This window comes from Narcine bancroftii, chromosome 1 (genome assembly GCF_036971445.1).
Source record: "Narcine bancroftii isolate sNarBan1 chromosome 1, sNarBan1.hap1, whole genome shotgun sequence".
In the NCBI taxonomy this organism is placed as follows: Eukaryota; Metazoa; Chordata; class Chondrichthyes; order Torpediniformes; family Narcinidae; genus Narcine; species Narcine bancroftii.
In genome coordinates this window covers 60,522,772-60,546,577 of record NC_091469.1, presented here as the reverse complement: position 1 = coordinate 60,546,577, position 23,806 = coordinate 60,522,772, and the positions used below count along the sequence as shown (strand labels likewise).

Sequence of the window (23,806 nt, the reverse complement as noted above, 5' to 3'; positions counted from 1 at the left end):
CCAGTCATTTCCTCCCTTCTCTTTGTACAAATGTCTTAACGTATTTTCCATTCCCATCCAAGGAAAAAGGTGCTGACTGTCCATCTTACCTATGCCTTTCAGAATCTTGTAGATTAAGTCATCTCTCATCCTCCTATGTTCCAAGGAGAAAAGTCCTACCTTTACGAACCTTGCCTCATGGGACTTGTTTTCCCAATCCAGGCAACATCTTAGTAAATCTCCTCTGGACCCTCTCCATAGCTTCCAGATTATAGGAAGGATGTGACCAGAACTGACGATAGTATTCCAAGATACCTGTACTGTGCTGTATTGTTCTATGTTCTGAGATATTTGATGTTAGACACAAAATGCCAACATCAAGAGTTTGGGTGGATTATTATTCAATCACACAAGCATGATAGAAGTGGAAGAGTATTCTTTCACGCCATTTAACACTTTAGATAAATTTTAATGCCAGCAGATTTAATTTGTTCTGGCAGGCCAGTCTCTTTTACATACCAGTCATTGAATTTCACTCCAATTTGTGCCAAACATCTTTAACTAAAGGATAATATTTACTACAAGTATGACCTCCCCAATCAAAGACACCCAATAAACACACTGCATACTTGAAGCAATTTAATAGTTTGCACTAGTTTACAAAATGACTCAACAGAACAAAATGTAGATGCATTTACAAAGTATACAATTAATCAAAAATTATGATAATTTACTCCATCTTTATGCAATTAATTTATCCCTGCTTAAATAAGCACCTGCAAACCTTCATGAAACACCATTTTATGATACACAATATCAATAATATTCAAAGCCCACAATATTAGATAGATAAGTGTGACTATAAAAAGGTTATATTGTTACCCGCAGAATTATAAGCACTTATGCCTGACGTCCTTGTACGCCAAAACAAAATGTGACTCCAGTTTTTCAGATGAATCCTTCGCCAGATGCTTTTTTGGATGTCTTTACTTGTTTAGATCTTTGATAAAAGCCCAGACTCTGGTGCACTTGCCTTGATGAGGTTTTGAATTTCCTTGAAATAAGGATGCTCCTTATCACCAATTAGTTGCAGAAGTACAGCTTCACTGGTAGTAACTATAATCCCTGTATGGGCTAGACGCTTTGAAAAGAAATAAAAGATAACATCAAAACTTCAAATACCATTCAGTTGCAATAATGCTGCAAACAAATCAACCATATTTATGATCCCCTTCCCCACAATCAATGTTCTCCTCTCCTGAAGGTCATGACTTGCAGTTGGGAAAATCAATTGATATATCCCTACCATTCTCTTGAACTGTTTTGGCTTCAGTGTTTCAAAACCATGTCTTATCCTGTTCATGTTCAAAATTTGGGGCTACATGTTTTCCAGCAGCAGTCATTAGACAGGGCAGCAGTTAGAGTGGTTAGTGCAACGTTATTACAACACTAAGGAATTTGTACATTTGCCCCGCATCCTCGTGAGTTGTCTCTGGATGTTCCAGTTCTCCATCCCCACCCCCCCTAATGTTCCAAAGACTTGAAGTTAATAGGTTAATTGGTCAAATGGATGTATTTGGCTAGCAGACTCATGGGTTAGAAAGGCCACTGTAAATTCCTGTATCTATAAATAAATATCACAAACACTAAAATCATGAATATATCCTAAAGTCAGCTTGCTGGTGAAGGCCAGGTTAGAGACATTTAAGTCAGGTGGCCTGGCTCTCTGCAAGAAATCCAAGTCCGATTTCCTGCAAAGTCACAAAGGAAGCTAAGAGACAGAATTGGAACAAGCCTGAATCCCAGCAGAACATAATAGACACAGGGCAACTATGGCAGGTATCCATCCTATCACTAAGTAAAGCTGGGCAGCGCAGCATGCAATGGAGTAATACTGCTCAATGAGCCAAATATATTCTATGGCATGCAATGGAGTAATATTGCTCAATGAGCCAAATATATTCTATGCTCGCTTTGAAGAGGGAGCCAGCTGAGAACCGACTCAAATAAATTGAAGCAAACACTGGTACACCCATGCTACTGAAGTCTGGACAGCACTTCAGTCTATTGGCCCCTTGGCCCATGGCAATTTGCCAACTATCCAACAGATCAAGGCAGATGCCATCTCCTTGGCTCTCTAAGTAGCCCTGGAACACTCGGACACTTTTGCTAGACGAGTTTCTGGAATATAGGTCTGCCTTCAAAAAATTCCTCAGCAAACTCATTTCTGAACTTAAAGATCAGGGCCTCAGCACTCCCTTCTGTGCTGTTCAGTTTAATAAACCACAATCAGTGAAGATGGTTAACAACATCTGCTCCATGACACACAACATCATTACACACACAATAGTGTAGCTAAATAGTATTCCAACTCTTTAAATTTGCTAACACCACCACAGTAGAGGACCAAAAATCAAATAATGATAAGATGAAATATAGGAAAGAGATTGAAGGTGCGGCGTCATGATGCCAAGATAACAACCTCTCTATCTTATTGACATAGAGAGAGAAAAGAAATGATCATCAACTTCAGGGAATGGAGCAGAGACCACACCCTAGTCGAGAGCAAAGAGTATACAGCTTCTAGTTCTCAGGAACAAACATCAACAATCTGACCTAGGACAAGTACGTTGACATAACGGTCAAGAAAGCCTCTCCTTTCTTAGGAGAATCAGGAAGTTTGACATGTCCCCTTTATCCCTCAACCACTTCAAAAGTGCACCATTACAAGCATACTTGCTGGATGCATCACAGACTGATATGGGAGCTGCTCTGCTCAAGATCAGAAAAGGCTGCAGAAGGTAGTGAATACAGCTTAGAAAATCCCACAAACTTCTGTCCCCTCAACAAACACTATCTGCATTTCCCATTACCTTAGAAAGGCAGCTAATACACTGAAGGACTCACCACACCCTGTAGATGCCTTCTTCTTGATGGAAGGAAGGAGAAGAAAGAGTGTGAAAGCAAGCACCAATAAGCTTAAAGACAGTTTCTTCCCCGTAGACTTCAGACTAATAAATGTCATAACAGTAGTTTCCTATTGCCCTTGCTTTGATACTAATTATCATATATTTTTCCAGTGTAACTCAACATTGTAAATTGTGCAATAAATATTTGATATTTATATAGTTGCATGAATGCTAGAGCTAACCTGTTGACTGTTCACAGAAAAACTCTTCTCACTGGACTAGGTATAATGTGACAAATAAGCAAACTATTAACCCACATACTATGGTGATATTTGGCAGGTGGATGAGAGGGTGGGAGAGAAAAGTAAGAGCTCAGTTAAAATCCATGCAGTCACAGAAAACATGCAAACTCCATGGAAGGATAGGTTTAAACCTGGTTCATTGGTGCTGTGAGGCAGAGACTTTACCACCCAAATGCTTCACATCAAGCAACATACAAGCAAATTACTTTTGCAGGCTCTCCAGTGTAATCACATCCTTCCTTTAGGCAAGCAACAAAAACTGCATTGTCAGGCCTGCTAGGGGGGTTTGCTGGATCTCGTCTCTCCATGATCATTTGCATGCAGGGCACCAGAAAACTCTGATCAATGGCTTCATTTGTTATAATAGAGGGAAAGAAATAGCACATAGGAATGTGCCAGGAGGAATATAGAGCAATGGCAGAAGAAAACAAAGTACCATGTTTACTCACGCTGGTCTTTCCCAAATGCTCATTTCTTTGTTTCAACAGAATCTTTCTAACGTGTATTTTCCACAAAGATTCAATAGGAAGCAAATTTGTCAAACAGGAACGATACATCCAGTCGTCAATGATAACGTATCCCTTATTTATTCATCATCACCAGGAATTCATTCCAGCAAGTTTTTGTGTGTTCCCGATGGAGATGTGGAGGGGCTGGTAGTCATGGTGGGGAGCTGGCTGATGGAGGACCTCCGTTTTCTTCAGGCTGACTTCCAGGCCAAACATTTTGGCAGTTTCCGCAAAAGAGGACGTCAAGAGCCAAAGAGCTGGCTCTGAATGGGCAACTAAAGCGGCATCATCTGCAAAGTGTAGTTCACGGACAAGTTGCTCTTGTGTCTTGGTGTGAGCTTGCAGGCACCTCAGATTGAAGAGACTGCCATCCGTGCGGTACCGGATGTAAACAGCGTCTTCATTGTTGAGGTCTTTCATGGCTTGGTTCAGCATCATGCTGGAGAAGATTGAAAAGAGGGTTGGTGCGAGGACGCAGCCTTGTTTCACGCCATTGTTAATGGAGAAGCTCATTGCTGTATCTGACCCGACCTTGTTGGTTTTCGTGCAGTTGGATAACCATGTTGAATAAAATGGGAGCATGAATGGCATTCATACCCATTTCACGTGTTGTGTTGATAGATAAAATAAAACCATAAATAGGAAAAGGAAAATGAAAGATGAAGAACGCACCCTCCATCCCCAACCTAACAAGATCATTAGACTAAGACTCAAAAATGTGAGGTTGTTGGGTAATTAGATCATCTTCTCACAAAAAAGTGATGGAATCAAATAATTGCATAACTAGCGTTGAGAGCTGTCAGCCAGAACTGATGGTCACTGTTAAATAGCCTCATCATGCACTGTCCACGGCACAAATTCTTGTCAGAAAGTTAACAGTGTCACTTTAATTTGGGCTGTAAATATGCTGTTTCAATGGTCAGAATTTCTGAGTCTGCCTAATTGAGCTATGATTAGGATAAATTACAAGATACTTGTGCTGGCATTATATTCATGCAATCAACACTTCCTACTGAGTCTTTGGCATTGCTGCTAAAACCAACTTTTATTGATTTAATAATCTAAATAATAACTGCTTAGATTATTTTCATAATGATTTGAAATTAAACTCTTACCTCCAAAGCAAACATTCTGTCCATCATACTTCTTGAAGAAGTTGCATCAGCTACAATATGCACCTCAAGGCCTCTTCCAATCAGATCCAGAGCAGTCTGTTGTATGCAGACATGAGTCTATCCAAAAAGAAAAATGAATTGTTTTTTTTGTTAAGCAATGGTCCACGTCAAATTTTTAAGTACATATTAGCTGGGAACAATTAGTAGTGACTTCTATTTGTGTTTGAAGATAAAACAAAAATTAAATCCAGAATAGTTTAAAGGGCTCATCAAGTATATGCATTTAACTATTTCAATCTGGTTCCCAAGTGATCATGAAACTACAGTATGTTTCCAATTATCCGAAACACTTGGGACTGGACGTGTATCAGTTAACTGCATTTTCTGGATAACTGAGAAACAGCTTTAAGCAGCCCAGTAGCATTTAGCAGAATACTTGTATCAGCCGTGGCCGAACTTGCTTGGGAGACAGAGGTCCCTGTTCCGATGCCAGACACCTCCCCACCACCATCGCCGATCCGGCCAGGGAGTTTGAGGTCCCCACCCCTGCTGCCGTTGCTGATCCCCAACTCCTTCCCACCACCAAACCTGCCCGGAAGCCTGAGGTACCTGCTTCAATCCCAGACACCTCCACACTGCCGTCGCTGATCCTGCCTGGGAGCCAGAGATCCCCACTCATGCCAACACCATCCCACCCCATCCTCGGACCGACGCCTCTGGTCCAATGTTGCCACTGGCACCATCCCCCCCTAACCACACCCCCAGCCGCAGCCACATCAATACCCCCACAGTCCAATGCTTCCACCGCCACACTCCAGGCTCGATGCCGCCAAAAGAAAAAAAAAAAATCAGCATCTCCCCACCCCATTTACCCTTATGCCCTGAATTAGATTTTTTCTGACATTGACTCTGGGGACAGTGGAGAACCAAGTACAGTGGAAGGTAAAGATCAAATGGAGAGAGGGGGAAGGGAGTTACCTGAAACAAGGATAATCTCCCATGCGCTGCCTGACCCACTGACTTCCTCCAGTCGCTCACTGATGTTACCAAGTGGCGCTAACAGTCGTCAGAGTCCCATGAACATGTCAGGTGAATTTTTTTTTTCAACTTGTGACATTATGTTGCCATCGAAAAAAAAGTCAGATAACTGAGATTTTCAGTTAAATGGTTTTCAAATAATTAGAAACCTACTGTAGTAGTGTTGCTATCTTTAGGTGTCATAATCTTTACTTAAACCAGATATGGATAAACTCAGAAATAAAATATAGTTTCCCTTCAAAAGGTACGAGTTCCAAACTACCTACTGCAGGTATATTATGGAGCAGAATTTGAGATGCCTCAGAGCACACGAAGGAAAAAAATTGACAATTACACGTCTTGTAAATGCTCCCATCCTTACCATTAATTTTCAAATCAAGCTTATTTTCATCTGATTGTACAAGTACAACCTGATGAAATAGCGTTCTCCAGTTCGCTTTGCAAAACTTGCAAACACACAACCAGACATAACACACATTCAAACTATACATAGGCAGGACAAGTATTTTATCCACATTAATAAATTTTGCTTTGTACAAATGAGAGCTTCAGTTGTGGAGTGTGAGCAGTTCCTTTGGTCGTTCAGCATCCTCATTGTCTGTGAGAAGAAGCTGCTCCTCATACTGTGGTGCTGGCTCCGATACAAATATTCGAATTATGAAAATTTGTTTTTACCCAAGGTATTTTGCTTACGAAAAAGTGGCCGGTGAAATTCATTTTTTTTTTTTAAATTTAGACATATAGCACAGTAACAGGCTATTTCAGCCCAAGCTGTCACTGGGCAGCCAGCAGGGTGGTCAAAACTCAGTCTTCCCGATTCTGGTAAGTGAAACTACACTATACATACATTATTTCTACTTTATATAAGCTGTGTATTTACATCATTCCTATTTACTACATGTTAGTTTTACTACATTTTAGTTTTATGTGTTGTTTGGTGTGATCTTATGGGTTATTTTTTGGGTTTGGGAACACAAAAAATGTTTCCCATAGAAATCAATGGTAATCGCTTCACGCCATTTCAGCTTATGAAAAGTTCCGTAGGAACACTCTAGTTTCACAAAGTGGGGTACAGCGGTACTCCTGTATCCTTTCCCTGACAGGAGCAACTGAAAAATGCGGTGTGCAGGGTGGAAGGGGTCCTTAATGATTTTGCACGCCCTCTTCTGGCAGTTATTACTGTATTTCCTTAGCCATAAAAGTGCTGTGCTCATTTATAGCTCAGGGTTCACTCCCTTGAAAACTCCAATCAACAAATTTTATCTCCAATAAAAAAAATCTGTAATATAGAATCAGTGAGATTAGAAAAATTTCTCAAAGCAATTCAACTAGTGGTTTTCAAAATACAATGAACATTGGGATAAAGTGGGCAGTGCAATGAAGTGGTATGTTCAGAGTGCATTAAGAGGGTGGGAATGAATACCTGGTAGATGGTGGTACAAAAGACCAGAGTTCATCAGGTGGCAGACATTTTGGAAGTGATGTTTAAGGATTAGCAAGTACTTGAAGGATTTTATGGGGCAATGAGAAATATATTTTTGTATTTGGGAGAAAGGGAGTCAATACTGATCAGTGAAGAATAGAATTTTGATCAAGCAGCATTTGAATATCAAAACAACATTAGCTACAGTCAAAGAAAGGATGCAAGAGGAGAGGCCTGGCTCAATCAGAGACTCTTACACTTTTTTTCCCCCTCTGTATTGCAGTTTGTTTACATTTCTTTATTTGTTTACATGTGTATATTGAGTACAGTTCTTTTATACCACCAGTAAGTGGTAATTCTGCTTGCCTGCAGGAAAAAGAATCTCAAGGTTTTGTGATGTCATGTGTGTGCTTTGATAATAAATTTGAAATCTGGCTGGGAAAGCATGTATGATTATTTCAATGACAACTGAGCTGACAGGAGCCTGGGAGTGGGGAAGTGATTCTCAGCTTGGAGTCAATGAGATGCTAGGAGTACTTTATTTCTTTACTGTCTGATCTTAGCATATAATGGCATAGTTAAAGGCCATTCAGCCCATTGGGTAATTGAATGCATTCCTATTTCTCTTTTCCTCAGTTCATTGTAACCCTGCAACTTGTTTTTCCTCACACATGACTTTTGCCTTATTTTTTGCTATTTAACCTACCAAAGGGGATAACTTTGAGGTATTCAGAGCTCCCAGAGGAGACCCACACATCCCGGGGAGAAATTCTGCACAGGCAGTACTTGTCGTCAGGATCAAGACTGGATAGCTGGAGTTAAGAGACAGTAGCATTAAGTGATGTTGTCTGACCTTAAACTCGAGTTTGAATCCCAGTAATATTCTGGAAGTCAATGAAATGGCAAAAACAAACATTATTTTTATAAAACGAGACAATACAAACAAATAACCATTGGGTTATGCTATGAAATCCAAATCTGCAAAAAACTTTGCCTTTGACATTTCTGCCTTTCAACTGGACGTGAATTGCTATCTTTGTGGTAAAGGTTATTGATAAAAGAAGGATAAAAGAGGAAATCAGTGCACAAAGCTAATCAAAGTAAAATATTGATTAACATGATCACTGATTTCATTGTATGGCAGGTTAGTTGAAAGTCTAACCCTAACCCTAATTCTTTTTGTTTTTTTTAAAATAAAAAATTCTTTTTTCTCAGGGGAGAGCGCGAACGCAGTGGATTTTTGCAAAAAAAAAAAAAATTATTGGCATTCCCAAATAAATTGTATTGAAAGAGATACAAATTGGACATTGAAGCAACAGACATGCATGCATTAAACAAGCTTAAAGATATCTGTGCAGCAGAAAAAGACAAAGAAAACAACTTTGATCCAAACATTTGGCACAAAAAGTTGGTTAAACATCTTTACTCCTATGGACATTAGGAAACCAGCCGAGTCCCTCTAGCATTTTTGTATTTTTTACTACAATCACAACATCTACAGACATCTGGTGTTTCACAGCTTTGGTCTAATGGTGATCTCAGCAAGTACAGCACAAAAATTATTCTAACCCCAAGAATAAATTGTTGCAACACTGTAGTTACGAGCATAATAATTTGGCGCTGCTGTGGATGATGGGTAAATATCTCTCCATCACACAAAAATTGTGAATTGTGAGTTAACATCACATAACAAAAAAATAAAATTCAACGATGTTTTATAATTACACTAACAGTATGGGCTATTAAAATCTAAAAGGTAAACCTACACAAGGGATGGAAACAATATTCATGACTCTTCATAAAATATGGAAATGCCAATGCTTTTGTTAAATAAAAAATGTAAAAACTGAACAAAGTAAACATAACAACTCAGAAGGAGAGTGAAAACAGCTGGAAGGCTTAGAGTTTGTCCAATGTTTTCAGGGAAGTTTTCCAAACCAATCTATAGAGGAACCAACTAGGTATTCAACTAGGGAGAGAGCGAGGCAACAGAATTAGTTTAGTTACTGATACAGCAATATCGGGAAGAAAGAGGCAGTGGGATCAGTGTGGGGACTGATATAGCGCTGTCAAGTGTTATATAAGGTATGCCTGTATTTTTATTTACTTGTGATTTTTTTGATTTACGATGGGTTTGTCAGAACTCATCCCCATCGTAAGTTGAGGAGCACCTGTACATAATTCCCTGAAAGTAGCATCACAGATGGAAAGGGTGATAAAGAGAGCTTTTGGTATATTGACCTTCATAAATCAAAGTATTGTGTATAGGAGCTGGAATGTTATGGTAAAATTGTGAGGCCAATTTTGGAATATTGTGTGCAGTTTTGAAAACCTAACTACACGAAAGAAAGATATCAATAAGATAGAAAGAAGGTTTACTAGGATGTTACCCAGACTTCAGGAACTGAGTTACGGGGAAAGGTTAAACAGGTTAGGACTTTATTCCATGGAGTGTACAAGAATGAGGGGATATTTGATAGAGGTATTTAAGTGGGGAATAGACAGAGTAAATATAGATAAACTTTTTCCACTGAGTATGTGAGATACAGAGGACATGGGTTAAGAGTGAAAGGGGAAAGGTTTAGGGGGAATTTCTTCACACAGAGAATGGTGGGAGTGTGGAACGAGCTGCTAGCTGAGGTGGTGAATGCGGGCTCAATTTTAACATTTACGAATAAATTTGGACAGGTACATTGATGGGAGACGTATGGAGGGTTATGGACTGGGTGTAGGTCAGTGGGGCTAGGCCAAAAGAAGATTCAGCACAGAAGGGCCCTATTTCTATGCTCTAGCATTCTTTGGTAGTGCAATGTCCCAAGTGGCTAAATCGGCAGGCTCGGATGAAAGTGAGCCTAAGCTAAAAAAAAAGATGAAATGTAGCAGATCTGACCATCATTTTCCAATTCTTGGGCAAAAACAGAAGAATGAAGAAGCAATGTAGTTGTACCCTTAGTTTATTCAGCACTTCCATTAAAAATGTAATTCCAGGCTAATTATTTTGTTAGTAGCGAGCAAATTATTGTAAAATTCCTGCAGTCACATGCCTGACGTTTTGATGCACTGTCATGGCCAGATGAAATCATTATATCTGATAATTTCTCTAACCAGCAATAGCCAGAGCCTTGCAGATACATTAGTCATCTGTAGTTTCAGAACCACAGCTTTTGAGATCCAATGTCATGCAGACCAAACTACAGAGTTAAGTGTTCATCTTAAGGAGAAGGCAATTGTCATGAAAGAAAACATCTCAATCATTTAAGAATTCACATACAGAAAATATGACAAGGTAAAATAACAGTAAAGCAAGATATTTACATACCTCCACTCCAAATAACACAACACTTTGAATGCCTGGGATTTCATCGAGAGCTGCTTCAACCTCTGGCACAACCATGGAAAATTTAGTTTTGGGCACGACCAACTTGGCTGATGTCACATCAATTTCTGATACAGTACTTCCAAGGCCTTTTGGATATTGTTCAGTGACAATAACAGGAATTCCTAAAATGTAGGCACCCTGGAGCTGGAAATGTATTCAGAATAATATTGCATAAACACAGTATACCAAAACATTCTTCTCAACATTAGTTCTAACCCTATACATAGAATATAATTATTTTCAATAATATTTGAACAATATAAAACAATAGAGCATCATAAGAAACATTATAGAAAGAAAAATCACCCACGGTGGAATCATCATTAAACAACTACTCAGAAATACCAAGGAAGAACACGCACGGTTTTGTTTTCATTTAAGTTTATCTAATCCTGTATGAAGGAAAATGACAATAAAAAGCTATTTTCAACACCCAAAATTGACAAATAAATCTCAGAGTAGCAATAACTTGTCTTCTTGTACCTCTAAAGCAGCAAAATGTTCCAAGGCATGGTGGGAGTGACAACAAGCAAAATGGACCATACATGGAGATGATGCAAAAAAAAATCAAAAATACTTAGGCATTCAGAAGCATTGTAAGGAAGTAAAGATTTGAGGAAGAAACAAGATCTGCGACCTTGTTAGCTGAAGGGGTGGGTTAACAATTTGATTTGAACACCTAACTACATGAAAGATGATAAGATAGAAAGAAGGTTTACTAGGTTTAACAATTTGATTTCAACCAACGTTGAAAGTGCATATCACAGAATGTTACAGGGCGGTAAAAGTTCAAAGTGAGAGGGGAGGGGCAAGGTCATACAATGGACAATACAAATGCTTCAATTAAAACATGGGAGCAGTTGTAGGCCAATAAGGACAGATTTGATGGCTGACTGGGACCCAGTGTACCAAAACATTTTTGTCATTATATTGACATGCAGAAGACCAGACCCAATAACAGAATTATTAATAATAATAAAAAATGTAAACTCACCAGCCTTTGCCCCACACTTATGATATCCCCAAAATACTTGATTGCAGGCCTGAATCTTTCCTGCATATCACAACAGAAAAAAACAGTGCTTGCAGCAACAAGGTTTCCAAGTGAAGTCATCTGGTAAAACAAATAGAAAAAGAATCATGTCACCATTCGCCATTTCTCTCTGTATTCGAGACAAGTACTTGGCATGCAAAAAGGCAGTTGGGGGAAGAGCTCACTTACTATAGGGCAGTAATGATAACATTCTTCCACTTAATTCCAGGGCAGTGAATGATTCAGGAGCTCAAGGTACAGTGGAACCCAGTTATGACGCAATAGTTTGGGTTAAAAAAATAATTGCACTGTGATAAAAAGAGGGGTCATGCTAAATTGGAGTTCACAAAAAAAGTGTCTTCAAAACAAACAAAAAAAATCAAGAATACATGTACAATACCTGTATTTGCAATCATCTTTTTTGTTTCTTACAGTCATCATTTTAAAAATTGATAGTGTTCATTGTTTGAACGCTGCATGTCATTGGCTGCGTGTCATATTGTAGATGAGGCCTGTTTCATCACAGTTGTACATGTTCTTTGATATACCCACCTTCTTCTAAGAGAGTTTTTATTTCTGCCGAGTATTTGCTGGTGCAGCACTATCGGCTGAGCAAATTTTACCAGACAGTAACACTTGAGAAATTCTGTGACGGTGTATAAACCGGTCTAGCCATCCATTGTTAGTTTTGAACTGTGACGTATCTCTGTTGATCAGCTGACCAAACTTCTCTCTTTTGCTTTGAGAATATGCCTGGAAAATGAAAGGCTTTCTGAGCATACTTGAATGAACCACTCATACAGGGAGTCAGAGGCTTACATCTTTGGCTGTCTTCTTGCCTTTGGCCTTTAGTCCCACCCCACCTCTTTCTCAATGTTACAAAGCGACACGCGCAATTTATCTTCCTGAGATTTCCAGCCACAAAGTGTTGATTCAGGTACGCCGAGGTCTCAAGCAACTTGGGTTTGACTTTTATTCTTGATCGTGTCAAGTGCTTGAACCTCATCTTACATCGAAAAAAGATTTTCGTTTCTAACGGTGCATTCCATTGTAAAAAAAAATTACATTCCGGAAAGAGCAAAGTAAAAGGTCCAATGGCTCATCGCGCTATATCTATCCGGATTTGCATTAAATTGGGGTTCCACTGTGTATGTGCAAACCAAATATTTTGGGTAATGGATTCCAAATAAATTTCAGAATAGCAGCACATCTTCTTGCATCTTTAATGTGCTAATGAACTTGTTAACAAGCTCCAAAGGATTTTGCAGGAGAATCATCTAAGAAAATTCAAGACTTTTCAAGGAAATATTACAAATAGGCAAGCTTAGTTGAGCTTCAGAAGCATCCTTCTCAAAGGACATTTTTAACTGCTAATAAATGAAAGTAGCTTGCTTAAAAGTATAGTATCAGCATTTACAACTTTCCCCTTCATAGATATTCAGGGTGTTTCTAACAATAAATATAGTTTTGATTTCATCAAATTCAGTTCTGATACAGTGCTTTCTTCACTCATTTAAAACTAATTTGCAAACTCACTTAATACAATGCTCTTGTAACATTACTTGCTAGATAATCTTTCGAGCCAAACAGCACATTTTTCTCCTGATACTGGTTGACAGCCTCCCCTCTCTTCTGCTTCCAAGGGAACTTTATGAGATTAGCACATTCTGATATCCTATTGGACATTGAGTCAGAGGTTATTATTGCATACATGACACACTGGACCACTCGAGTCTCCTCCCATTGTTCCTCATTGAAATCTACTAACCTAATCCTCTATTCCACACTTATCCTCTTCCCCAACCTTCATATGCTTATTCAGTACATTCATGCATACTATTTGCTTTAATGGTTCTAACTATTTTGTTTGAGGTCTCTTCCAAATTTTCTATTGGATATATTGGTGACTTAGATTAAAGACACTTGGTAATCATTTGTAAGATTTTTTGAAAAAATCTTTGTTTACTGCTGATGCACAAACTTTCGTCCTTTCTGCTGAGGCCCCCACTGGAAAAATCATTTAATTCACTGAAACGTGCGGGGCTCCTCTTGATGAGAAAGGAAAAAACCTCACAGAGCCCTTTCTCAGTGCCATGAAAATGCAATATTAACAGAAACAATCTCTTTGGCTTGGCTTCGCGGACGAAGATTTATGGAGGGGGTAAAAGTCCACGTCAGCTGCAGGCTCGTTTGTGGCTGACAAGTCCGATGCGGGACAGGCAGACACGGTTGTAGCGGCTGCAGGGGAAAATTGATGGGTTGGGGTTGGGTGTTGGGTTTTTCCTCCTTTGCCTTTTGTCAGTGAGGTGGGCTCTGCGGTCTTCTTCAAAGGAGGTTGCTGCCGGCCAAACTGTGAGGCGCCAAGATGCATGGTTTGAGGCGATATCAGCCCACTGGCGGTGGTCAATGTGGCAGGCACCAAGAGATTTCTTTAGGCAGTCCTTGTACCTTTTCTTTGGTGCACCTCTGTCACGGTGGCCAGTGGAGAGCTCGCCATATAACACGATCTTGGGAAGGCGATGGTCCTCCATTCTGGAGACGTGACCCACCCAGCGCAGCTAGATCTTCAGCAGCGTGGACTCGATGCTGTCGACCTCTGCCATCTCGAGTACTTCGACGTTAGGGATGAAAGCGCTCCAATGGATGTTGAGGATGGAGCGGAGACAACGCTGGTGGAAGCGTTCTAGGAGCCGTAGGTGATGCCGGTAGAGGACCCATGATTCAGAGCCGAACAGGAGTGTGGGTATGACAACGGCTCTGTATACGACACCGTGAGCAGGAAAGGGCTTTGGCAAATACTAGAGCGCATCGGATGTCCCCCAAAGTTCCTCAACATGATTATCCAACTGCACGAAAACCAACAAGGTTTTCAGATAAATTTTCAACAAAATTTTCAGATACAGCAATGAGCTCTCTGAACCCTTCTCCATTAACAATGGCGTGAAGCAAGGCTGTGTTCTCACACCAACCCTCTTTTCAATCTTCTTCAGCATGATGCTGAACCAAGCCATGAAAGACCCCAACAATGAAGACGCTGTTTACATCCGGTACCGCACGGATGGCAGTCTCTTCAATCTGAGGCGCCTGCAAGCTCACACCAAGACACAAGAGAAACTTGTCCGTGAACTACTCTTTGCAGACGATGCCGCTTTAGTTGCCCATTCAAAGCCAGCTCTTCAGCGCTTGACATCCTGCTTTGTGGAAACTGCCAAAATGTTTGGCCTGGAAGTCAGCCTGAAGAAAACTGAGGTCCTCCATCAGCCAGCTCCCCACCATGACTACCAGCCCCCCCACATCTCCATCGGGCACACAAAACTCAAAACGGTCAACCAGTTTACCTATCTCGGCTGCACCATTTCATCAGATGCAAGGATCGACAACGAGATAGACAACAGACTCGCCAAGGCAAATAGCGCCTTTGGAAGACTACACAAAAGAGTATGGAAAAACAACCAACTGAAAAACCTCAACAGAAACAATAATTAAGCACCAAAACTTCTGTTGTACTATCTTGGAAGCACTTGTATACTACCTTTTTTGACATGACTCAGATTTAACATTCTTTTTTTCTTTATTATTTACAAACAGTTTGTTTGCTTGGTGAGTTGACCCTATGCAGAGCATGGTCTGGAATAGTATGCAACTTCTTCACTCATCCATTTTTTTTTGGCATTATTTAAAATACCAAACATTTTCCACCATTTGCACTTAGTAGGAACATTAAAAGTACTTCTTGCATATATTTATTACTCTGTTTTTAATAAGTTCGTAAAGGTGAATTGTACACAAATAATTCCAGGAAACAATTAAACAAACCAATAATCATATCACTGGGCTTTGAAACAGCATGGCTGATAATTAAACTGAAACAAGTAGCTGAGGATTCTAATTTTATTGGAGCTTAACTTATCGTCAGGTGCAAGGTAGGACATACAGTGGGGAACTCATTCACATTATTCATATTTATTGAAAAGAAATGCCACAGTTGATGAAATTTTCACATGGGAAAATATCTGGTGAGAAAGATGACCAACAAAAAAAAGGTATAATCATCTGTATTGGTAAACAAATTAGAGTAAAAGATTTACTTGCTTGGAGCACAATTTATTTGTGGCTGCAAAAGCATTAACAAATATAATCCAAAATAATCATTCAACAATTAATTTTAAACAACTTACAAACAACTAAATATTATACTAAGTGAAATCTTAAGACCACTAAAACTTTTAATGAATTAGTTGAAAAAAATCCACAATAATCTGAAATTTACAAATAAGTGATAAATATCAAAAGAATCTTCTAGAATATATTCTGTGATTTCTTACTGCTACTGTTTAATTATGAATAAGCCTTCATTATGTACTGCCAGTGCTTGTAATCAATTTGAGTGGCTGAGGAAGATTCATTATGTTCAGGTTACATTTCCACTTGGATCATTGTATTATGAATGCTCAGTCTTCGCACACAGCAAAGTTAATTAACTTCCAATTCTCTGCAGATAATAATTTAGGCAAGTCACAGCATGTCGTATATTCTCATAATAAAATCATCATCAGGCAAGCACATATCTACCTCCAAAGATGCTCATGGATCTCACATTGAATTGTTGAACCACAGCAGGTCTTCTCATGTGTATAGCTGGAATTTTTAAGGGACACAAGTACCCATTTGGACAGTGAGCTAGGAGGAATTCACCCAACAAAAATGGTGCTGCGAGCAGCCAACAAGACCAAGAGACAGACACCAGAACGTTGAAAGTCATTTAAAATATTAACAACACTGGCAAGTATGATATTGTGCACCACAGAGGCATAAAATCATCTTTCATCCTATTTACTTGGGCACTATTGGCTGAGATTTTGCAGTTATATGGACAGTGAAATGTCAAAATTTGTTATTGTTCTGTTATAAAACCAATATTTTCACACTTTACATGGTTTAAACACAGTAATCCTGAAGCTGCTAAATATTTGTGTATAATGCGACCCCCCCCATTTTTTAAAAGGGAAAATGTTAACCCCGTGTATAATACGACCCCCCTCCCCTGCCTGAGTCGCGCTGCCATTTCTCACGACCCCCTCCCCTCCCCTGCCCGATTCGCGATGTCATCTCTTACAACCCCCTTCCCCTTGGCCGCCTAAGTCACGCTACCGTCTACCACTTGCCCTCCTGAGTCACATTGCTGTTCGCCGGCCTGAGTGGTGCTGCCGCTCGAGTTGCACTGCCGCTCGCCTGCCCGAGTCACACTGCTGTCTACTGCTCACCTGCACAAAAAAAATTAAATTTTACTCTAGAGTATAATGTGATCCCCCCCTATTTTTAGGGAAAAAGGGGAATTTTTTTTTGCATTATACTCGAATATTTATGGTAATTACTTCTCTGCAGCGGTTTTCCCAGCCTGAGCCAGCCTAATAATCTCCAGAAATCAAAGAGAAGGCTAAAATTTGTTATTTTGGTTAAACTTTCTCAAAATATTATGCCTTTTTTTTTAAATGAAAAGCAAATAGATTTTTAAATGGTCATAATTACTGTTTTGCAGCCTTTCTGATCCTAAAATTAATTGCATATGGATTGTAATTTCTTCATTTACATATTCAAAATGATAGCATTATTTCACTCTCTTTTAACTTACAACATTGTGATGTGGCATTTTTGTTTACTTAATTGCAAATACACCAATCTTTAAAAATGTCAGTTAACATAATGTTCTTCCCTTCCTTGTGTTCTATGTCGCTATTGGCACAGATTGAGAACGGCCCCTGAATGCAAAGGTTTCTCCTGAATTTAAATCCAATGTCAGAAATTATGTAATTCACACTCAAGAGGTCACTTTGTTCAGCCAACTTTCTTGGTGGGGGGGGGGGGGGAGGGGGTGGTGGTTAGCATGGCACTATTTTACCAGGATGCTAGGTTTACAACAGGATTGAAGATTAAGTATGCTGAGTCTCTTTAGATTTCAGAGAATGACAAATAATCTCATTGTAATGTATGATTTTTTCTCCCCCCACCAATTTTAAGAGAATAGACACAAAGTTTAAAACCGGGGATCACATTTATGACTGCAATGAGGAGACACTTCTTTATGCAAACAGTGGTAAATCTTAGGAATTTTATACACCAGAGGGCTTTACAGGCGCAAAACTGAACATAATGAACAGTTGTATGTTAGAATAATCAAGGCACATGGAGTTAGGGCAAAAAAAAAAGTAATTAAGGCAGATAATCAGCTATGGTCTTGGAAAATCAGGGCAAGCTTCCTATTCTTAGTTTTTATACATTAATTCCTCGCTACAAATCCAGCTCCATACTTTCAAATTCACTTTTTGTATGTGTCTGATTTACTTCTCATTTCACGCTCCCCTATCAATTGAAACCCTGTGGCAGATTTCCTCTTTAGTGAACCAATTAAATTTTCAAGAACTTTCTTCCATTCTGATAGAACTTTAACCAATGTCAGAATTGAAAGATAATGAAAATCATCTTCCAACGTTAAAAAAAATCATTTTTCACAAATGTCCATTCAAATCATTGATATTTTCTCCATAACAATATCACACATTTAATTATAAACATTGAGAAAACTCAACTAAGTCATTCACAGTACAGCCATGCACCATATAACACCTGTTCAGGCAACGCCCAACCACATATACGTCTGTGGTCCCATAAAGTTATGAGAGTTCAGAAATCCCGATCAGAGAATGGGATGCGGCGGACATAACTAGACATAGTGAATGTAAAAGTTTCCCGCATGCAACAAATTTATCTCATGTCTCTTATATACAAAGCGATTGTGCTGCCAGGTGTATAATGTACATATATAGCCTATAATACGTATGTCTTGAAAGTCGTAATAAACACCTCTGTTACTGGCTTATATATTTTCTAACATTATTTTAGTGTGAACTTTCCCTACTTACAAATGTTTACCGTATAACAATATTTAAAAAGTGAAAAAGTTTAGTTTAGTGCAAGTTCTGTATCTTGTACAGTGCAGAACTCTACCAGCAACAGCCTCCAGACTCACCAAACACTACATTAGCCCTGCAAGCTCCAAGAGTGACAAGAACAGATCACATATTAGCCTATGTATACAGTAGAGTATATTTTATTATGTATACAGTATTAACCTTCTTAACCAATTTATTACATTTGCAGCTACATTAGCTGAAATACAGTACCGTATGTGTACAGTATCTTGGCGGCCAAGTTGGTGTAGTGGTTAGAGCTGTGCCTTTACAGTGCCAACGATCAGGACTGGACCTGGGTTTGAATCCCATGCTGTCTGTAAGGAGTTTGTACATTCTCCCCATGTCTGCATGCGTTTTCTCTGGGGACTTTGGTTTCCACCCACCATTCAAAAACGTACTGGGGTGTAGGTTAATGGGGTGTAAATTAAGCGGCACGGACTTGTAGGGCCGAATTGGCCTGTTTCAGTACATTTAAATTTAAAGTGTATGATTTAGTCAATACAGGTACATTATAATATTCCATGTGTAACTAAGTATATAAGGTATTCGCAAAACTTCCAAATCACATAACGCCCTATTTCACAGAACATGTCATGGATGTTTAGTGACGCATTACTGTACTAGTTGGTGCGAGAACACAACCTTGCTTCACACCATTGTTAATGGAGAAGGGTTCAGAGAGCTCATTGCTGTATCTGACCCGACCTTGTTGGTTTTCGTGCAGTTGAACCAAGCCATGAAAGACCTCAACAATGAAGACGCTGTTTACATCCGGTACCGCACGGATGGCAGTCTCTTCAATCTGAGGCGCCTGCAAGCTCACACCAAGACACAAGAGAAACTTGTCCGTGAACTACTCTTTGCAAACGATGCCGCTTTAGTTGCCCATTCAGAGCCAGCTCTTCAGCGCTTGACGTCCTGTTTTGCGGAAACTGCCAAAATGTTTGGCCTGGAAGTCAGCCTGAAGAAAACTGAGGTCCTCCATCAGCCAGCTCCCCACCATGACTACCAGCCCCCCCACATCTCCATCGGGCACACAAAACTCAAAACGGTCAACCAGTTTACCTATCTCGGCTGCACCATTTCATCAGATGCAAGGATCGACAACGAGATAGACAACAGACTTGCCAAGGCAAATAGCGCCTTTGGAAGACTACACAAAAGAGTCTGGAAAAACAACCAACTGAAAAACCTCACAAAGATAAGCGTATACAGAGCCATTGTCATACCCACACTCCTGTTCGGCTTCGAATCATGGGTCCTCTAACGGCATCACCTACTGCTCCTAGAACACTTCCACCAGCGTTGTCTCCACTCCATCCTCAACATTCATTGGAGCGCTTTCATCCCTAACGTCGAAGTACTCGAGATGGCAGAGGTCGACAGCATCGAGTCCATGCTGCTGAAGATCCAGCTGCGCTGGGTGGGTCACGTCTCCAGAATGGAGGACCATCGCCTTCCCAAGATCGTGTTATATGGCGAGCTCTCCACTGGCCACCGTGACAGAGGTGCACCAAAGAAAAGGTACAAGGACTGCCTAAAGAAATCTCTTGGTGCCTGCCACATTGACCACCGCCAGTGGGCTGATATCGCCTCAAACCGTGCATCTTGGCGCCTCACAGTTCGGCGGGCAGCAACCTCCTTTGAAGAAGACCGCAGAGCACACCTCACTGACAAAAGGCAAAGGAGGAAAAACCCAACACCCAACCCCAACCAACCAATTTTCCCCTGCAACCGCTGCAACCGTGTCTGCCTGTCCCGCATCGGACTTGTCAGCCACAAACGAGCCTGCAGCTGACGTGGACATTTACCCCCTCCATAAATCTTCGTCCGCAAAGCCAAGCCAAAGAAAAACTGTACTAGTATTACAAATTTGCCAATGAAATATTAAAATATATATTAAAATTGATTTGACCACTGAGGCAACACATTATAGCTAAACTGTATCTTCCAATTTTGGCAGTGTAAACCACTCCAAACTGGAATATTAAACTGGATTCTTCAATCCTTCAACTAACAGTGAATATTTACCAAGTTAAATCCATTTTTCATTGTGAAATGCATCGACTCAACTGGAAGTCATCACCTTGCTCTAACTGAACATCAGTCACAAAAATCACCAATAATCCAATCTAGCATTTTTATTCTTGAATTCATTTTGTGAAGGTTGAACAAAGCATTATCGATCAGTGTTCCTAGCAAATCACCATCCCTCCCTTACATTGCTTCTCCCATCTCCTTCCTTCAGCAACCATCTCCACCTTCACACTCCTGTCCCCCCTCCTGGCTCCACCTAATTTCCCCCCCCCCCCCAAAAAAACACACACTCTTATGTCAGCTTCCACCTATTGCTGTCTCCATCTCCACCCCACCTGTCTGTCATCCTTGGTCCATCTATTACCACTGACACCTCTCCCCTCTTTAATACTGCCAGTCTTCCCTCTCCTTTCTCAATCCTGAAGCAGGGTTATGATCAGAAATGACACAATCCACATTTCTCCATGTACATAGCAACATTTGGTGTCCTTGTATCTTGGTTTCATGCACAGCCTGATGCAGCCACACACAAAGGTGAATATCAAGGTGATTGTCACATTTGGGTACACCCTTGATCCATTATCAAGTGACTTGTGCACAGCCACCCACAAGATCCATTCCATTCTGGATCTCCAGATGAACTAGGTGACAGCCAGAGAGGAGGCACATGGTATTATTGTTACATACCTGTAACAAGTTTCTCAGTACTGAGAGCACCTTGCACCAGATCACTACATTCATCTGTTGTAGAGAGAGAACTACTCCCACAGTCTCAATTTCTGACAGAGCTTTACTATCCACACAGATCAAATTTTCTTGCATGCTTCGGCCCCTCCAAACCAGAAGCCCAGCTTTCAGTTAGTCGGAGCAAACCTTGAAGGAGATGGTGGATAAGTCAAGCAGTTACTGAAGAACATTGATTCACACTTCTTCCAGTTAACTCAAACTGGCCACAGATGCTGATCAGACAGCAGACTTTATCACTTGTCTGACCTGAAGGCAGTGACATCATCCACGCACAGGGTGAATTTGATCGCTACTGTCTGGCAAGGTCTCTCCTCTTATGCCCTGGTTTTTCCTGATGAATTGAGCCAAGGGCTCTATTCAGAACACAAATAAGACAGGAGAATGCATGCAATTCTGCTTCTCTTCATTCACACTTGATGGAGAAGCTACCTGTTTCCCACCCCGTTGAGGATCCTTCTGCTACCAGGCATTAAGGGATTTGCAGGGAAGCCCCTCAGACAACAGGGGGAGGGGGAAGAAATAAAACTGCAAAGTACACTAACAGAATGTATAAAAGCATGATGTTAAGAATGTTGCAAGACTTTGCACAGTTTTCCTTTGTGCACTGTACAATGGCAGTACGAATGTGAAGATACCTTAGACTATATTCATATTTTTTGATTTATTGTGAACAGCATTTATTTTGCAATGTAAAGTCAATTTTCCTCCATAGATGCTGGGTTTTTTTTTGCTCCAGATTCCAGCATCTGCAATCCCTCATGTCTCTACTATAATTCCCATATGCAGGTTATTTTCAAGAGAATGAGTAAACAAGCGGCATGTTTTGTGTAATTTTAAATGTTTTGCATGTATTTGATTCAACGCTTGACCATCTGTATCCATGCAACTGGATTAGAAAATGGATGTGTGAATCTATCACATCAGGATCAGCCTGTGAAATGGAGACGAGTTATAGGGCACTCAGTTGCAATTTTCTCATCAAGTCTAGAAGGATGGACGTTCCCTAAAATAAATATTTCACAAGTGCATTATATTTTAATTGCAAAATTGCTGACCATGGTGACCAGACAATGTTCAGCGCAGTACCCAATCATATTTAGAATCAGCTCACCAGATGGATGATGACTTTGTTTAACAAACTGACAATCAACCAACATTTGATGGGGGGGGGGGGGGGGTAGAAGAGAAAGCCAGGTTGCTTTCAGTGCTAATATGCTATGTGAACGAGATAACGAATGGTCATCCTAATAGATATTTTTTTTTCTTGATCAGCTTTACTTTCGCAAGTTGAATCTAGGAGGAAGGGGACAAATGCGTCGCTTTGCATATCGCAGAGGCTGCAGTTGCAACCAGTTGATGCTTGCGATTGTACATAATGCAGACAGATTTCCCAGGGCACCAAACCCGAATCCAACACGGCTCGCACTCCAGAAACCAGGAGCTTTCATTGCAGCCGGTCTTCGTAGCCCGGACCACAGTGTGGGCGCAGGACCGACCATGTGGGGGAGGTCAATGCACTGATACTCACCGGCACCTGCAAGGACACCAGCCGGAGTTTGCACCTCTCGTGGACGGTAAACCCTTTTGGCAAGTCGATGTACTCGCCCCACTCCACCGAATACTGCTGGATGACGAACTTTCGGTGCACGCCGATCAGGCCGCCGTACAGCGCCAGGAACTTCTGGATCAGCACCTCGTGGCCCGAGCCGGCCGGCACGGAGCAGGGCCGGCAGAACGACGAGAAGCGGAACAGCACCGGCACCTCCGCCATCCTCAGCTGGGCTGCTCGAACATTCACTCCCCGTCAACTTCCACCCCTCCGCCTCTAGCACCGGGCACGGCGTGTCGCCGCACCACACGAGAGGCCGTCCGTCCACGCAGCCCCGCCCCCCGGCTCAAATCTACCAATCGCCACCCTCCGCTGGGATACGTCACCAGATCCCGCCCTTTCACGAGATGTGTGTGGCAGGAGCTGACGGTGGAGGGTGGATGTGGGTATAATTGATGCAAACCTCCAAATTGCTGGATGGTTGGGACATGGAAGGGTCAAAATGTGGCTCGAAGTAAAAAAGAATCGTAGTGATTGGAGTAAATGCACAATGCTCGGGAACTCAGTGGACTTGAAGTAGCCAAGAAAAAGATACATAACCAACGTTTCGGGCTTGAGCTCTTCATTAATGTCTGAGAAAAAATGGATCAAAAATATGTTTGTGTTTTCTACTTCACAAATTCAAAAATCACACAAATGGCTGTAAATTTCTTTGGGGTATCAAGAAAAGAACGAGAACATTTAGAGAAATGCAAGCTTTTCACTTACCTTTCTTTTCAGGCAACTGCCTAATTTTGTTTGTACCTTGATGAAGG

At 40.7% G+C, this 23,806-nt stretch overlaps 1 protein-coding gene across 1 annotated transcript; it reads right to left on the bottom strand.

The window, feature by feature from the left end:
* Positions 1-605: 605 nt before the first annotated feature.
* Positions 606-23,351, bottom strand: isoc1 (isochorismatase domain containing 1). Its single transcript, XM_069928063.1, has 5 exons — positions 22,971-23,351; positions 11,649-11,768; positions 10,595-10,798; positions 4,815-4,931; positions 606-1,120 (listed from the first exon to the last, which is right to left on the bottom strand). Exons 1-5 carry the CDS (start codon positions 23,211-23,213, stop codon positions 974-976), a joined length of 831 nt encoding a protein of 276 aa, XP_069784164.1. The 5' UTR covers positions 23,214-23,351; the 3' UTR covers positions 606-973.
* Between the last annotated feature and the right edge of the window lie 455 nt (positions 23,352-23,806).

Coding starts and splice junctions, on each gene's coding strand:
- isoc1 (XM_069928063.1), bottom strand. CDS start 23,213: ATGGCGGAGGTGCCGGTGCTGTTCCGCTTCTCGTCGTTCTGCCGGCCC. Junction 4,932..10,594: donor TTGTGTTATTTGGAGTGGAG/GTATGTAAATAT, acceptor CTTTTTGGATAG/ACTCATGTCTGCATACAACA. Junction 1,121..4,814: donor ACAGAATGTTTGCTTTGGAG/GTAAGAGTTTAA, acceptor TTCTTTTCAAAG/CGTCTAGCCCATACAGGGAT.